The sequence below is a fragment of the Pelobates fuscus genome, chromosome 4 (genome assembly GCF_036172605.1).
Source record: "Pelobates fuscus isolate aPelFus1 chromosome 4, aPelFus1.pri, whole genome shotgun sequence".
Lineage (NCBI taxonomy): Eukaryota > Metazoa > Chordata > Amphibia > Anura > Pelobatidae > Pelobates > Pelobates fuscus.
This window is the reverse complement of record NC_086320.1, coordinates 120324776-120343774: the sequence shown is the minus strand read 5'-3', so window position 1 is coordinate 120343774 and position 18999 is coordinate 120324776. Positions and strand designations below refer to the sequence as shown.

The following is an 18999-nucleotide window of genomic DNA, read 5'->3' as shown; positions in this document are numbered from 1 at the left end:
CTAAACACATCTAAATAATGAGAAAACAACATCCAGACACAGAAACTGAATATTGACAACGACAGACTGACTGTGATTTGCTAAGCTGAATACAATATTATGATGTTATATTCAAGCCAAAACTACAGTAACCTACTGTGAGTAGCAAGACAGCATGAAATTACAAGATATCTATCCCAACCATGGGAAATGAATATCCAAACTGTGACAGCTAGCTTTTATAAGTATTCAGGGAATATTTGCACTACCTATATAACTGCCACATAAATAACTATTTCCCAGACATATTTAAAAAAAACCCAAGAGCTTATATTTCATTTTTAACAGTGACAACATTTACAAATAATGAAATAGATTAAAAGTGACAGATATTGTTTAGGCGATGGCAGCAGCTTCATTCACTGCCATTGACTTCACTCATCCTTTTTATTTTCTAAATTATATTGTACTCTTTCGTTCCTGGTTTTACATTTTACTGGTAAAATGACTGATAACATGAGAAAGTGAAATCATACATGTTTGCTTGCTTAGTACATGTTTCTGGATCCATGGTTTGTCACTCTACACTGCTTCACTTGACCACCAAAGATGGCCTGGCCAAAGTCCTGCTGTATTTGTTCCCTATGTCCCTATACCTAGAACTCTATAGCTTGATGATCCAGGTTCTAGATACTTAAGCACTTTTGTCTGTTTCTTCATTTTGCTTATTTGTGTTACCAGCTCTGCTATCTTGCACTTCCTTAGATAATGTCCCTATTCCTAAGAAAGTGAGAGTGTGCTCTTTCCCTGTATCTGAATTCAACTTCAGTCCTCGAGTTCCAATTTCAGTGTCTTTATTACTCTAAAGCTGTGGTTCCCAACTCTGTCCTCAATGCACCGTAACATCCCTGGAATAAGGTATATTGCAAACCTGTTCTAATAGGGTTATAGCTTGCACCATTTTTCCCCAAAATATAATGTGGGTGCTATCCCCTGCCTGGCCTTTTTGGAATTAGTTTTACAAAATTAATTATACAAGGCCCATGATGGAAGCAGCTCAGCCATTTATATCCACATAACATTTCTCTAAAAAGTAGCAGCACCCAAAATTATGGCAATATACAACAAACCGTCAGGGGACAGTACCATGTAAGACACTGTTGGTATTAGCAGAGGGTATAGGCTAGTCCACACCTGTTACCTCGCCCAGAGGGGAGTGGATTAGTGGGAGCTTTAAACTGTCAATACAAGGGAACTTGACTCTCAATATTACACACGTTTGGCATAAGCACATTTGTTTTGTGATGAGATTAAAGGCATAATTGTCTGGCGGGAATTTTCTTTAAAAAGTTAAAAAGAAAATAACCTTACAGATACAAAACAATGAGCATATTTTACCAATTACAGTGGAGCACTTAATTAGTGAGAATAAATAATTTATACACCTAGTGCAAACAGCGGAAAAAAAATATCGTTTTATACCGTTCACTTAAAATTTTCTCAAAATCATCCAGTGACGTATAACCTTTACAAAAAACAGAAATAACAAACCTTAGTGTAGTACCCTTAGGTGTACAAATTATTCTGTATATTACATTTGTACACCTAAGGGTACTACACTATGTTTTGCTATTTCTGTTTTTTTGTGAAGGTAATTTGTCACTGGACGATTTTGAGAAAATTTTACGTGAACGGTATAAAAAGATATTTTTTTTTGCTGTTTGCACTAGGTGTATAAGTTATTTATTCTCATTAATTAAGCGCTCCACTGTAATTGGTTAAATATATTTTTGCATTTGTGTGTTTTTAGGGAGAGTTGCACATCACAGTGTGGCAGCAGCTAAGAGTTAATATACATTTTTTTTGCACACATATTTTTGTAACACTTACACTTAATAAGCGCTCAAATACTCTAATTGTTTAATTTTTTTTTTATAAAGAATTTGTTCTGTAATTGTTTAAAATGCAGTAAATGAAACCAATAGAATGCCAGTATTCATGGCAAGGACCATCTCCATAAAATCAGATAGGAGGCACAGTGATTCACGCTGATTATAATGTCTAAAGCATATGGTAATTCTGCTTAACCTTGTAATTCCTGTAGAACTCAAGGGAATTATTGTCATATACACAGCCAAGTAAAATATTTGGATACCTTGTTTGAAAAAAAAAGCAAAATATTCCAAATAAATATGTTATTTAGATAAAAGCTTCAAACTTCTGGAAGGTAAAAATACACAAATATCTAGTGAAACTGTATCTAATTTCATTTACCTTGGCAATATCACGGTTGGCATCAGGTAGCAGCATGATTAATAGATGAAGAGCTTGTAGCTGCAATTTGATCTTGGAGATTTCTAAAGAAAATGAAAATGACTCAAAATAAGAATTCTTATATGAAAGTCAGGAACATGATTAGCTGCTGAGAGAAATCTTTCAGGAAAACTGCTGTGGACCTTAGAGAAATGATTTCTTAAATAAACCAGCACAGAGTTGAAAGATTGGTCTGTCATAAGTCTTTCTTCACAGTCACTCAAGTTCTCAAATTTAGTAATGTAAAACAACAAAAGAAAAAATGATTCCAAAAGTACAGTAGTATTCAAGGTGGTATTGGATCCTTTGCACCAACAAAATTACATTCAAACTTAAAGATGCTTGTTAGTTATGGTCAAAGTCAGAATAAGATTGCTCAGGGCCCCAGGTATGATGTTATAGGATTGTTGTTTGTGTGGTGGCTTAGTTTTGTGTGAGTGTGGGGTGGAGACTTGTGTTGTGTTGGTAGGAGTGTGTGTTAGCGGCAGTGTGTTGTGTGTGGCGGAGGCTGAGATTTGCATGGGGGTGGGGGAGGTTAAGAGTGCCTGTGTGTGCTGGTTGAGTGTTGTGTCTGTGGTGGATGCATTTTGAGGGTGGAGGAGTCTGAGTGTTGTGGGGGAGGAGAGTCTGTGTGTGGTAGAGGGTGTTGTGTGATTGTATGTGTAGTGCCTGAGTGTGTGTTTGTTTTTTCCGTCTCCTGTTCACCTTTCCCTGGTGGTCCAGGGAAGTGTGAACAGTATTCCCCATGGTCCGGTAGGGGAGAATTATGGTGTGCAGATCACTTTAATAGCTCCCTTGCAGTTCTGTACACATAGGAGGCCTTGTTCCCAGGTACCCTGGCTCCCTACGGTACCCCCATATCAGCAAGAAACTCAAGATAACTTAAACCATAATAGTGTTGCAGTAAGTCAATTTGTGTGCCTGATGCGTCTGGGTCTCTGCCTGGGAGCCTGGGTACCTGGTAACAAGACCTCCTATGTGTACATATGTTGGACTACTAGCAACTTGCCATACATGCATTATTTAGAGGATAAGACCCTTATGTTACACTGTTTGTTTTTTACAGCAGCCAATTGCTTTACGGGTGCACCTTTTGGCTCCATACATATTTTTCTAAGGGGTCCTAACCATAGTGTGTTAAAATGCTGCTTAGTTATTACTAACTATTTCCGACTGGAAATTACCTGTAGAGCTGTCACTTTAATTTAAATGCAATGACATATTTTTTGTTGGATACCCTTTGTAGCTATTTTTAGCCCTGAAGGGAAACCTACAGTGAATTAATCCTCTTGTGAAACTACTTATTTACCACATTGCATTTACAAATAATACTGGACACTACTTCCCTCTGCTTTTTTTTATTTATTTATTTTTTTGATGTCCCCCCGCCTTCTAGCAAAAGCTATATTGCTTTTTAATGGTGTTTTTTTGGGAAGTCCCCTTTTTTGACCTGAGTTAATCAATAAAGTTTAATTTATACACCTTGTTATTTTTAACTGAGAGACCTACTTTGGTCTTATGTGCCTAGGCATATTAGACTACAGTTATTACTTTGTGTCATTTCTATCATGACTAGCATTAAGTGTTCCAGCAATTTGAGTTACAGTAGCAGTATTTCTGTGAGATCGGACCAGATGGGCTAGCTCACTCCCCACGTGCATCAACAAGCATTGGGCACTAACCTAACACTAGTTCACCTGTAATCCTACCTTGCACCACTTTGGGCAGTAATCACTACATACCAGTACCACACCACAATACTTGCCATTTTGGAGATGCTCTGACACATCTGTCTACCCATCGTCTAGCTATTTGGCTCTTGACAATGTCACTCAGATATTTTTGATTGCCCATTTTTCCTGAAATTCAAGAATGAACTGTTCCTAATACATCTCACCCTTTGACAAGGTGCCAATGTTATTCACTTAACCTGAACAGTGTAAAAAAACGAAATATTCCTGGCACCCATATCCTGGAGCATATGATTCAATGATAGGTTGAGAGTGCTGGACTGACTCTCTCCTAGGCTTAGGACTTGGTCATCTACAGCAGGCTTCTAAAAGCAGTCTAACCACTCAACTTATAGACGACGTGTTATGTCAAAGGCACATTCCAAACACCATAACCATACTAAAGCTTGTTGTAATTATTATAATGGTAACATTTTCATTTACAGAGTCACTCATAGCACTGCATGCAAGGTATTGAGGAAGTTAGTTTGTTAGTATTCTATGTATTTATGCCTTTGCACAGCCACCAGTTAAAACTATTTTATTTTCATGGTGCTGCTGAAAGAAGGAAACATCAAAATACATCTAAAAAAATATTTTTTAAACTAATATCTGATCTGAAAAACGTGTTCCTGTTCAAAATGAACAATGGCTACCGCTGCTATGTAATAGACTTATTTTATATTAAAATGAAAATATGATAGTAACATACATTATTGATTTTCACGCTTCACTGCTCAGAGGCCTGGCTGAGTACATCAATTCCCACTATACTAAAACAATTGTTTTAAGTTAACAATAAGCGTCTCAGAAATCGCATTTGAAAAGATTACCAGTCGTGAGAAGTTGTTTACCCCTTAAGGACCAAACTTCGGGAATAAAAAGGAATCCTGACATGTCACACATGTCATGTGTCCTTAAGGGGTTAAACTGCCATCTGCCAGTACAAATAAGAAATACATGTTGATTTAAATGGGTAAGCCCCAGCATGTTTTGGTTTTGAATTATATAAAGCTTATGTATTGATATGACATATGACAATTTTTTTGGCTGTATTGTCTCTGTGATTATTGTCTGTGCTAGTGGTGCCTAACATTGGCCCAGTAGATGTGTGTGAACTTTAGTGACTTTAAGTCACCCTCTACAAATAACATAACAAAACCTACATACGAGCTTGAAGACATGAGGTTACTGAAAATAGCATGCTTGATACAATCGGAGATTAATTCAAAATGGTGGGGTTGTTTACTAAACCTCGTATTGGGATAATTGAAAATAATGACCAATTATAGGCCCAAGCTGCTGATCTGTATAAATTGCAGAGTAGGAGGATTTTTACAACTTTTGCAATTGTTTTCTCAAATTTCAGCATTTCCCAGTTTAGCGAAGAGCGCACGAAGAGTATGTGTGATCCGGTTATGAATGACACACTTGTGTTTCTGGCATGTTTTGTATTTGCAAGACGTTGGTGATTTTATTCTCTTTGCATGTAATGTAAAATTCAACATATATGTTTTTTTCTATGAAGCAGTCTTTTTTTTTTTTCAAATTATTTGCCTTAATTTGGCTGTAAAAAACAATACAGAAATATTCTTATAGTGATCATGGAGTCCATGACATGCGATAGTCACAGTGCAGCGGCTGTAAACTCAGGTATCAGTTTTATCTCCATGCCATTCACTTACTAATATAAATAAAGACATAAAACATGTCAGCACAGATACATACTTTCGACTAATGTAATAAATGCTGGAAGATACTCCATTGTAAACAGGGGAGCGGGCAGCTCTCTGATAAACATCTTGAGAAGACAGGCAGCATCATTACTCCGAACTTTATTCCAATCAAACGTATTGTCAGGAAGCTTTGCCTCAAGTTCCTCTCGCAGACTCTGGGATAAAAGATATAAAGTTGTAGTTATTAGACAAAAAGTTGGAAAAGTCATTATAAACTTACTATAGTAAGTATTAGAAACCAAAAAAAGAACACCCTTTTTGTACAAATGTGTAAAGCACATAGTGAAGGGGTAAAATATAATAAAATGTTACCATATCTTTCGAAGCACTGTAGATGAACAATAGGACTACTCCAAGTCCTTAGAATATGCAAAAGCCAATATATTTACAGTGGAATACAAATAGAATTCATAGAATAGTATTGTTCATACACCATAAAACCAAAAATTGTGATTTATGCACTCACAAACATTTATTTGATTGTAGGCATATCGTAAAATCAATGAAAGGGCAAGTGGGAGAAAGAATAATAAAAACGATAATAGTGCAAGAAATGTGTCATGAAAACCATAATAGTAAAAGATCATTTATGAACAGGCTCATAAAAGTAGTAATAGTCTTTGTAAATAGGAAACATTGCCCACTATATCAAAGTTAATTATTCCCTTTCTGTTACTGATTTACAATATTACATTACATAACCCAATCCTAAAATAGACATACAGAGGACTACCTGTTTTTGCCGTACATGTTAAGTGGTCTGTAACCAGACATAAGTATAACGAACAAATACATATCATTTTCAATCATATCACCAAAACTCTACAAAGTGGTTCTCATATCCTTTCTGTATATGGGCCATTGTAGAACTGGGATAGAACATAGAGACCACTTTACACTGTTTGTAATCATAAAAATGTCAGGGTAAAACAGTATATATTCTAAATTAAATTTAATAACACCTGTAATTCTAGTTAAACTGTTCAGTAAAAGCATTGGCCAATGCAATCAACTTGAGCACTATTGTCAAGATGATATGTTATGACAATCTTGTTATCTAAAAGAAAAAAGCATATTAGATCTAATTCCTGATAACACTACAGCCATGTGTGGACTACAGTGAGAATAATGTGGGACTCAGAGGATTGCCATTGTTGTTATCTAGAGTTAGACATTACATTGTTGGATGGTCCCAACCTCCATATTGGTGGTGGCATATTGATAACTGAACGTTTTCTACTAATTTATTTTTCTCAATTATTGTTTTTTTGTCTTCAGTAATACCAGTTCAGTATGCCACCTGGGGTATGATTAAAAATGATATATCATAACAACATAAGTGACTAATTAATTGTAATACATCCTGTTAGGTTCTATCCTTTTTACCTATGGAATGCTGTGCAGATGGATCTGGGTATCCCTTGTTACCAAAGAACAAAAAGATAAATGTATTTTCTTTAGGCAGGAGCACACTTTAAAACTGAAAACCAGGATCTTTCTAATTGCTCCCAGTGGGTAGCACAGCCCTTTAACACTATTTAGTAATTATCATTCTAAGCAATGAGGCAAGCAGTGACATGTAATTAATACATTGAAACTGGATATATTAAGCATATAGATGTTTTACTCTGCATGTCTGCCTCACTTTGCAAGCCAACAAAGACCTATATCTAATACTTAGAAACTGGCCTCCTTAATCAGGACCATATGCTACAAACATTACCTAAAGGTTTTGGAATGCATGCAAAATCCACATATCCTCAACATTTTTTAATCTGGATTTGTTTAAAAGTAGATGTAATTTCCATGGGCATAACAGCTTTCATCCTGATGAATTAATGTAACAGTATAAACGAAAGCCAGAATCATTTCAAACAATTCCCCAAGTGCTGTACAACATTACCACATCTGCTGCGCGTGTGCAAAAAAATTACATTGTAGACCCAGTCAAAAAGAGATCCACATATTCTTTACGATTCATTGTTTGTGTTATTGTGAATAGATCAATCATTGATAAAGTTTCGCACCTTACGCTGAGTGAGCAATAACTAAAACTGATTTTACGTTTCACATTAATTGAGATTGACACTTCACATTGACAAATTATTGAGTACCCTCGCTGCATTTTCAGCCTCACTCGATTTAATTGATGATGGTGTCAAAATTGGCATTTAAAAAATATATTGAGCAGTTTAGACCCCACTCAACTGATCTATATTTAGATGTATAAACTAAATAAACATGACACTGAATTTTGTCTAAATATTATCCTCTAATTTAACATATATTTTTTAGCCTAAAGCCTATTAATGTAAAGTGGACAGGCAATTGTCATTATACTTTGTCACGTCGGCAATATGTACAGAAAAAAAGGTAGCAAACAGAATTTTCATACAAGTGATAACTGGCTAAAAATAGGCTTTCAAATGTTCTACATTTGTACAAAAGAACACTGTATGGTAAATTTCGCTCAGGGTCTCTCTTATTTCCTTTTGGAAGTGACAATCTAAGGAGCATTTGTTTAAAATACAAACTGGACAATTTTGAAAACGTGTATTTATCCAGGTAAGTCAATTTCCCAAAATCTTTCACACACATTTGGCAGGTGTCTGAAGTGTCCCTTTAACATTTAACAACATAAATATTATTTGTAGAGGAGAGTGCTAGGTCTGATACATCACTCTGTCCCCCATTTAGTGAACACTAATTTCACTCCAGCACGAAATGCCAAACTGAACAGTTACATTGAAAGTTTCCGTTTAAGAACAGAATCCTTGACAGCCAAGCATAACCAAAAGAAAATGTTTCATACAGGAACAAATGGCTATGAATGACTTGAAAAATAATCATGCTATCACCATGAAACCAGCAGACAAGGGAGAAGCAGTAGTAATAAGGAACACCCAGGACTACATAAAAGAAGGGGACAGGAAAGTTTCAGATGACAAATACTATAGAAAACTAAACGAAGACCCCACCAAGGAATATACATTACAACTTAGGGAGCTCATTAAATCCTTCCCTGAGAATTTGCATCTAGAACTGCAATCACTCATACCAACTAGTCCCTACATGGGCACTTTCTATATGCTTCCCAAAATCCACAAGGCAGGTAATCCTGGAAGTCCCGTAATTACAGGAATGGGAGCTCTCACACCCATCCCAGGCAAGAGCCGCGCGCGCATTCAGTCAGTCCATAGGAAAGCATTCACAATGCTTTCCTATGGACACTGGCGTCTTCACACTGTGAAAATCACAGAGAGAAGCGCGGAAGCGCCTCTAGCGGCTGTCAATGAGACAGCCACTAGAGGCTGGATTAACCCATATGTAAACATAGCAGTTTCTCTGCTATGTTTACAGCAGGCAGGGTTAATCCTAGAGGGACCTGGCACCCAGACCACTTCATTAAGCTGAAGTGGTCTGGGTGCCTATAGTGGTCCTTTAAGGTTGTATAAGCGTTATATTCGGATCAGATGGGCCTGCACTAAAGCTATAAAGCTGGGTAGATACATTTATGCACAGATAATGTGATGGTTAGTCAAGCAGAACTATTGTTTTGGGAGGAGGACATAAAAGAGAGGGAGACGGACATAAATCACGATGAAAAGTCATTAGACGTATGCAAATAGGTGAATGAAATAATTAGAAATTACAAGGTAGTGGAGAATAAAAATCAAAAATTATATATACAGTGTGGGTAAAATACAATGAAATGATAATGAGTAGGATAAAGTCTTGATATGGTCATCCATATGGTCATCCAGAAGGCTGCATTTTGCTTATGACAGTGGATCAGCTCTGAGTTCTGTTCAGGTCTGAGGCAGGAAACTTTTAATTCAGGCTTTTGCGTGTGGCATTATAAAACACACTTAGGGTTAGAAGTATTCTTTCATGTCTTTAAGAAGCTTTAATAACTCACTAAAGCCATCTAGTACAGGAAATCTATATAAAAAAATATATTCTAATGATGGAGGTGTGAAACATACCTTGACTCGTGAGGCAGATCCTGGTACCCTTAATATACCTTCCACTTCTAATCCAGTCTCCTCGAGTCTTTGCAAAAGCTGAAGAAATAAAAATGAAGCAATATGTTATTACAAACTATTCAGCAGCAAACAACCTGCTTTTTCAAGGATTTGCTGACAATTGCATTATAAGGTAAACACAAGAAATGGTTCCGCAATCCCCAATGTGTATATAAAATCTCTTATTCAATAATTTTAACAGCAATGGTTCAACCTTAACAAGGTCAGAAATACAAGACTGTGACACATAGCTGGAGTGGTACTAGACTATCTCTCTTCTCCTGTGTAGTTGTGGCCATTTTAGCAGAACCAGGTATTTGGCACCCTTCCTTACAATCGAATCGAGGATGTGTGCTTTCTGTGTTTTCCTTTTGTATTAAGAGATGAAGATACCAAAGCTGCTAATCCTATGGGGTGGGTCAGATCTACAATGCATGTGGCGCTCAGCATAAAAGTTGCAGGTTCCTTCTCTCAAACCTCCTTAGAGATACATGCAATTACAAATTTGCAATAGATCAAGTATGCACACAAATAAGCAGTCTACTGTGGATGGAGTTTTTCCAGATGATGGCGGAATTTACCCAAAGAATGGGCTTAACAGAAACATGGGTGGAACAACAACTAAACTGCAACCATTTTATCCCTTTCTCCCCCTAAAATAGTGGTAAACTAATATTAGAGTTATGGAACATACAGCACTGCCAAGTGAGTTGATTTAATTAGCAAGAACGAATATGAATACATAAAAATAATGATTAAAGATATTTAAAGGGACACTCAAGTCACCAGAACCACTACAGTTCAATGTAGTTGTTATGGTGCCTGTAGCCTGTCCGATTAGGCTTTTCAATGTAAACACTGCCTAGTCTGAGAAAAGTCAGTGTTTACATTGCTGCCTAGTAACACCTCTAATAACAGTTACTCAGACAGCTCTGTTCTGCATGGAGGCGCTGAACATTCCCCACAGAGGTGCATTATTATTATTATTATTATTATTATTATTATTATGTTATTATTTATAGAGCGCCGTCAAATTCCACAGCGCTTTACAATGGGTGGACGAACAAACATGTAGTTGTAACCAGACAAGTTGGACACACAGGAACAGAGGGGTTGAGGGCCCTGCTCAATGAGCTTACATGCTAGAGGGAGTGGGGTAAAATGACACAAAAGGTAAGGATAGTATTAGACTAGTGACAGTTGCAGAAGAGGAATCAGTTGGGAGCTATTAACAGTTTAATTGATACGCTTTTACGCTTTGATTCAATGCAGCTCTATGAAGAGTTGCTGATTGGCGCAGTGCAGCATTTTGCCGCATTTGAGCAATAGCCTCCCAATCTTTTCTTATGAGAAAGCATTGGATTGGCTAAGATCATCAAGATTAATGATCTCAGCCATGGAGCCAGAGCCAGTCGCAACAAAACCGGCGCAGCGTGGGAGAAAAAGTGAGTAAGGTGATTAAATCACCTTTTTAAAGCTGGGGACATAAATAGTTAGTTTAACACTATAGTGTAAGGCATATATGTTTGTATTCCTGACACTATAGTGTTGCTTTAATAGTGTGCAGCCACTCTTATTATGGAGAGTAATATGTACTCAAATATATTTCCACTATTTACCTTCATTTGTAGATATATTGCTTTTATACTTAGACCATTTTATCACATCACTTTACAATCTTTTTGTGATAACATTTTATGTTGTTGACATATGCTCGTATTTAAGCTCATATAATTAACCCTATTCCTCTGAATGTTGAGCAATGTGGATATGTTCACAAACATTCACAGTACTATTGCTAGTCATTACTGCCCTAGATTATTCCCTTTAACCCCTTAAGGACACAACTTCTGGAATAAAAGGGAATCATGACGGAATATATCTGTCATCTGTCCTTAGGGGGTTATTTGTTATTTTGGCCTAAAATGTCACATTTTAATTGTTGAGAATTCCATGATTACAGCATAACACTGTAAAGTATATGAGGAATCCTCTGAGGTACAAAACACTAACTGTAGCTTCATCCATTTGTATCTTGTATATCTCCCCTGTGAGTTATCCTACCTCTGATTTATGAATCAAATAAGTTGTGACTCATCGGTTAAATCCTGTCCGAGTCAGCACTTGTTCCCCAGAGAGAGATCAAGTGATTTTATATTTGTGTATTTTATAACCCTATCTGTTTGGTAAAATCATTCTTGTGAGAATATGTTAGGTGCTAAAACAAACATATTTTTTCAACAAAATATGAAGCAAAATAATAACACAAAAATATAATACTTGTATAACTATTGACACATCATTTAAACCACAATGAATCTTTGACGACGTAAAAAGGTTAGAATTGCTGGTTTGATTTGTTATTTTGATATACTTACTTTTTGAAAAACCAAGGGGACTTTTGTGCCTGGGACTTTTTTTTGATCATTTTCCAATAACGTTGTCAGGGGAACTCCAAACAGACCATTTTCTGCCAAAAATAAATAATGTATCCAACAATTACTACACTATGCTAATGTAATGGACATTAACTAAACAACATGTGGAATCAGTTCATTGTGCACTGTACTGCACAATATAAAATAACTTCAGAGCTTACAGAGTTTAGTTACCGTATTCACTAAAGTGTAAATTCAAGGTCAATTTGAAGTGAATTAAAGTTTTCGGTCAAAGTAGCTGTACTGGAAAAAAAATCTCTAAGTCAGTTATGCTCTCAATTAAGCTACTCTGGCCTTAAATTGCACATTCACTTTGAATTCACTTGGAATTCTCACTAGTAAATAATTCTGTGTGTTTTGTAAAACCATGGGTTGATTTTTAAGTGGTACTAATAGGAATTACCAATTGTATTCAAATCAAGAATTACTTTGGAATTAATTCCACTCTACTGTGATTTTTCTACTTCTTTTATCACTTTCCTTTCTGCAACACTTTTAGAACTGCCCATAGTCGTTTTGTGTTGTTTCGATTATATTCCTCTCTTATACGTGCCTGCTAAGTAATAATATAAATTGCTCCTGCTTTCTCTGTGTAAAAAACTACAGCTAGATCTCTTTTTTATGGGTTTGTTCCTACAGAGGTTTCAAATACATATCAGTCTACGCCAGGGGTAGTCAACCTGGTCCCAACCACCTACTTTTGGGCAGTTTGAGATTTCAGGTGGGTGGTGGGTTCTGCAGAAAACGCCCAGTGGGCCTCGATGGCCGTGGACCAAGCCGACAGGGGAGATCCTTTTATCTCCCCTGCTGGCCCATGCAGAGCCAGCCTTGCTGTAAGCCCTCTCAGGCTGGTGAAGAGATAAAAAAATCTCCCTCACCAGCCTGCTAGCACTTAATTCCAGCAGAGGGAGGGAAGGGCCTGGGAGGCTCTGCGTTCAGGTTGGTCAGAGCGTTACCATTACAACACACGATACACTGCTGTGCCCGCAGGAAGACAGGAGAGTCAGCCTACAGCCAGAAGAGCTGCAGGCTAAAGTGAGCATGCCACCATTAGACCAGCAGGGTTTGCAGTATTATGTCCACCCTCACTGGTAAAAGGTAAGAGGGGGAGACATTAAGATAGATTTTCACATCTCACCCACCTACACACAGCATAAACCCCATGCACCCTTCACACACAAACTCGCACTGCCCCCCTCACACACACACTGCAACCCTTCACAAACATAAAGCCCCACAAACACACACTGCCCCTTTCACCCTTCACCCACACTGCACCCTTCACCCGCACTGCACCCCTCACCTACATGTATATTCCTGTAAGCTTTCTTGTAATTGTCCTAATTATAGTTAAATCGCCCTCTAATAATATTGTAAAGCGCTACGGAATCTGTTGGCGCTATATAAATGGTGATAACAATAATAATAATGTAGCACCCATCACACACACACAGCACCCTTCACACCCTTCACACACACAGAAAAAAAAGTAGAATAGAAAATAGAAAAAAAATGGATTCATTTAAGTACATATTTTAAAAAGAGACTTTAATAAGTATAATATGTTAAAATGCCACTTTACTACAACACAACTGTACACACAGAGAAAATGTATATATGTAAATAATATGTGCACATATTTATACCTTTTCCTTTGAATCTAACGGTCCGATTTCTCTTTAGTTCAATTCCCAAAGCATCATAAAAAGCTGTTAGTTCAATCAGAGACAGATATCTAATTTTTTTCATATCTTCAAGAGACAAATCGCCCACTTCGGTCAGCCCAAACCTGCTTTTCCAGACAATAAATTTCTGAAACAAAAAACAGAAGTATTAAAAAAAATTCCCCTAAATCAAGATTGACAAAAACAATCCACCAACAAACCTATAGATGTATCATAGACACAAGACAAATTGACCTGGTAGATAGATTCAACTCAGATGTGGGAGTTTGTTTCATACCATTACCAGATATTTTGTTTGTTTGTTTTTTAAACGAGAAATTATTGTTTACAGAAATAAAAAAAACTTTACTTTTATATGTGTATATCTATTGAATCCAACTTTTGTTTAGTTTGTTTATGGTAGAACAGCGAGGTTATAGAGCAGCGTGGTGTGCGATTGGTAAGGTGGACATAGCAAAGAATTATCTGGCTCCCAGAACATTGTGTCTGTTAAAATGTCTTGATATGCTCTGCACTGCTGAAAGGAACATTGACTGCATTTTGTTACCTTTCATTTCTTGTAGACTTTTTAGAACTGGGGTGCCCAAAAGGTAAATCCACAGATGTTTTAAAAGTTATAACAATTATTCTAAAGGCATTCTAAAGTCATGCAAAGCATTATGGGAATATTAGTTCTACAACATCTGGTTAGCTAGCTTTTGGGCACCCCTGTTCTAGAGGCTGCGCAGGGATACCATATAAGCATAGCAGTAAGAATACCAATGAACACATAATTATTCTGTTTATTTTTGTACAGTAGAGTTTTATGGCCCACGTAATAGTTATATTTCATTTTACCAGCAGACTTTGCAGACTATTTCAGCTTAATTTATTTCACAATCCTCATGTTCTCCTTCCTTATTGGGGCATATCCTATTCAATTCAAGATGCGTTTTCCCTTAACTGCGCATTTAATCCGATTTCTTTTTTAACTTGTTTACTTATTCATTGATAGGGTATTTTACCAGGAGGAATTTATTGTAAGACCTGTGTTTATTGTCCAATCTCTAGAATTATAGCTACCAGGGGAAAACTGGAGCAATTTTGAGGCAGAGGGCTAAAAGTGCATAATCACATTAGGAATCTAATAACAGGTTTATTTACTAAAGTGAATTTCAAATTTAAGGCCAAGTAGCCAAACTGGAAGCATATCTTATTTAGAGAATGTGTCCAATACAACTATTTTGACCTTCAATTTGAAAATCAAATTTGAAATTCTTGCAAAATGACTGCAAATATCAAGGACTAGTTTCAGGATGATGTCTGTTCTGACATAACTCACCCATATAATAATATTATTTTAGTAGCACGTATGAATAGCAGTGATTTACTTTAGCTTTTGCATTTCCAAGTGTCCTATACCTTTGTTTAATGTATTATGGTTTTCTATAGATGATGATGTATGGGATGCTTGGTACCCGACAGAGCCCAACAATAAAAATAACCGTATAAAACAGAAAAAACAAAAAAAGCTTAAAACCATTATTATTCTATTTCCAAAGGCCAGGTTTTTTATTAAATTATAATTTGTTTTAAAATATATTGCAAAGAAATCCTTCTGTTTATTTTTTCTTTTTATTTGACGTCTTTTCATGACACACAAGGCTAACATAACATTGATTTTATAAACATCACTGTACTGTCCAGTAAAAAGCTTTAAAAATATACATTGCCAGCATGCAGAAGAATTCACTTTCCTGTGGTCATTTGTCAAAGTTTTACAAAGCCCTTGGGCCATATGCACACATTTCCTCAACCGTCATGCCACCAAAGAAGCCTGGAACTCTTCAGTTTATCCAGATCTCTAGGCAAGGGGAGGAGGAATACTGCAGGGACTGTAGGGTCTTTGGTGCAAAAAATAAAAGGGAGTAGACAGCAGATGTATAAACTCATGACGTGTTTATCCATAAAAACGTTATCTAACTGTCGATTACTGTGAAGTTAAATACAATAAAACATTTCAATGTTTCAGCATTTTTGTCACGTAGGAAATGTAAAATATGTCTATATATGGAAAGATAAAATAATAAGATTTAAATAAACTAGTAGTGTGTTCCCATGGCAATAGTTATTTGTTTATTAAATAAAGCCAAAAATGTGCATTTAATAATTCCATTGCTTCAATGCAGATACTTTACTTTAATCTATGCCTGTCTAAATGTATACAGATGCATGCAGTAATTTCTGAACAGACCATATTTCTAATGTGGGCATTAAGCATACAAATAGCAACAACTGAAAAACTCTGTATATAGTTAAATGTGCAGAAGGCATGAAACACCTGGAATCACTCAGGATCTTGGATTGTGTACAAGTAGTCTGCTCCTTATATTCTTTTCAGTTGGCTTAAGTATAATATGACCTAAGAGCTATTGGACATAATAGTTATTGTAGATAGAAGGGTAGAGGGATACATCAGTTGTATTTCCATAAGAATAGATTCAAAGTTAGTTGAAGGAATGCTCTAATAAAAGTTATTATGTGGGCTGGAGTCACTGGGTACCATTTAACTTAACAGGGTTAATCTGATTTCAAACAGTTTAACCTCAAAGTGGTTCCCCCTGGCGCCTGTCCTCTCTCCTCCTGAAGTCGGCCCAATGATCAGAAAGGTTTACTCTTGTCAGCCTATTATCAGCCTACGTCCTGCTGAATGCAGACAACATGCTCTTTCTATCTCCAACAACAGAAGGTCTGCATGCACACACACTGTCATGAGTACTAGGGGTTAACCTGGAAAAAAACAAACATCATGATCTTTCAGAAAAGTTAAAAAAATTCTAGAATAAATTTAAACTCAGCCTTAAATCCCATGAAAGCCATCACAGTCCAAACTATTCCTAATCCGAACTGACCGTTGCACCAGGGAGCTTTAAACTGGCCATCAAGACATTGCATAAAAAAGCGAGAAAAATACCTTTCCATGCAAACAGGAAGCCATTAACTTATCACAATCCTTCAATAAAACCGCTGCTCAAAGTATATTAAAGTACAGAAGTCTCTATCTTCTTATGGCTGTGATGTTTGGGGACCAATCCAAACACAGAAATACATAGAATGTGACAAAACTACATATAACACATGCACCTCCAATTCTCTAAATATGCATTGTTCATATAGACGATCACCACAAACAATAGGGGCTGAGCATGAGTAGAGCTCTTCCCCATTTTGCTCTCTTTGAAGAGAAGGACATGCAAATTCTGGTTGCATCTCAAAGACAGCAACAAAGACACCATATGTTTTTCAATAGTTTTAGCCTATTAAAGTTTCTAAAAAGCATTACAATTTTAAGTTGTTCCTCATTTGGGAGATTTGATATCCCACTACATATTGGTATGTGTATTTAGTTACATCTATAACCATTTCCCTAGAGTGATCTCTTTTCCTACCTCACCACTGTTTGTTTGTGAACAAAGCCACTTTTCACCACAAAGCACAGAGTGACCCCGAGACAAAGTCATTTAGACATTGGTGACAATCTAACCTGCAAGAGAGGTTGTCACCAATGTTAATAATCATAAATATGGACATACACTCACTAAGTACAGATTCAGTGACCACCAGCTGGAAAAAGGGCTGTAGACAAATGTACAAAAGGAAACCATGGGCTGCCAGGGAGTGCACATTTTTCTTGCATCGTGCTAAATATCATGCCTTAAGAGATGAATACTTCCCAAGAATGAATCTCCAGGAAAAATATGCACTTTGATGGTAGAAAGAGGAGAAATTGCTGGGTTAGCAGCAACATATTCCACAAATGCAAAAACCACAAAATGCCCCAAAATAAGTTTGGATCCATTCCATTACGTACTATACATCTACCTATACATATACCCCAAAATAACATTTTCCATTATTTTACCACTGCGCAGAATGTGTCGCTCCTTTCCTTCATTCATTGATATTGCTATATTCATGGACAATTCTTTGACATACTTTAGCACATCAAAGTTAAAATCGATGTGGCCGTGTGTGCTTCCTAAAAGAAGGTTCTCCCATGTTCTTTAATACTTAATAAGCTAAGTTTGTTACAGTTTAAAGAAATAGTGAGCCTTCAATATAAAATGATTTTATATAGAAGAGCACACAGAGACACAGCGAAACATGAAGCTATGGAATTTCCTATTATGTGCAAAGAAATAAGACCAGTATAATCATGTAAAAAAAATAACTGACTCCAATTTGTATTAGATGGTGTTTTCAGTCATTCAGAATAATATAAAAAAAACATTGGTCAATGTGCAAATTTAGTGTAAAAATAATAGTAGAAATAGACATGTCAATTTCAATGACTCATGCAAATTTGTGAACATCTCTGATTGCTATCTTATATATCCTGAACCTAAAATAAGTATTTGAACACTGATCCAACACATACATGTGAGTTGCTTCCCCGCATGGTGTGCTTGAGTTTATTTGCATGCTAATCCTTTCTCTATGAAGTAAACCATGAACTTGTGTGCTCGGGTTTTTTTCTATTTGAATTTTTGCATGGTGTAAACAGATATGGCACAAACTATACCGAAGATTGTTAAATGTGTAATTATGTTTATTTTTAAAAATGGCATTTTACTAGTCAAGGCTAAAATAATTTTAGAAATACAACAGAGAGAACATAGAAACCAAATACACAGAGACGGAATTTTCCATTGGGCCACCCACTTATCCTTTGTGCCCTTCTTGAAACTTAATCCAGGAAAAAATGTTTGCTTAATAATATGGTTTTAACACTTTATTCAGCAAATGAAGTGAGTACTGAGTAAATTGGTATCAAACATTAATTGCTTAACTCTGACAAGGTTATTCACTAAACTCTGAATGTGCCCCCGCCCCCCTCCGACTTGGAATGCTAAAATTATCCAGGACTGTCTATGGGCATTCAAAAACAAAAATCCAGACATTCCTCTCAGTATATCTATGTCAGGATTTTGCAATCCCAAATTCAAATGGACATAAATACCATGTATTTCAGCCTGTCTGCATACCATAAATGACTGAAATCAACACTATTTACACATTGGCTATTGGGGGGGGGGGTCATACTGAGCCCCTCA

The 18999-nt window shown here is 36.4% G+C and overlaps 1 protein-coding gene across 2 annotated transcripts in view; it reads right to left on the bottom strand.

Annotated features, from left to right (window-relative positions):
* Positions 1-18999, bottom strand: part of ARHGAP28 (Rho GTPase activating protein 28) — a 117872-nt gene that overhangs the window by 22506 nt on the left and 76367 nt on the right. For both annotated transcript variants that reach the window (XR_010090745.1, XM_063451543.1), the window contains exons 6-10: positions 13868-14033; positions 12162-12253; positions 9745-9822; positions 5751-5913; positions 2254-2336 (exon numbers count right to left, since the gene is read on the bottom strand). Coding sequence is in view for 1 of the 2 variants with exons in the window: in XM_063451543.1 (XP_063307613.1) it covers positions 2254-2336; positions 5751-5913; positions 9745-9822; positions 12162-12253; positions 13868-14033 (582 nt within the window). In the remaining variant the exon portion in view is untranslated. The remainder of the gene's footprint in view (positions 1-2253; positions 2337-5750; positions 5914-9744; positions 9823-12161; positions 12254-13867; positions 14034-18999) is intronic.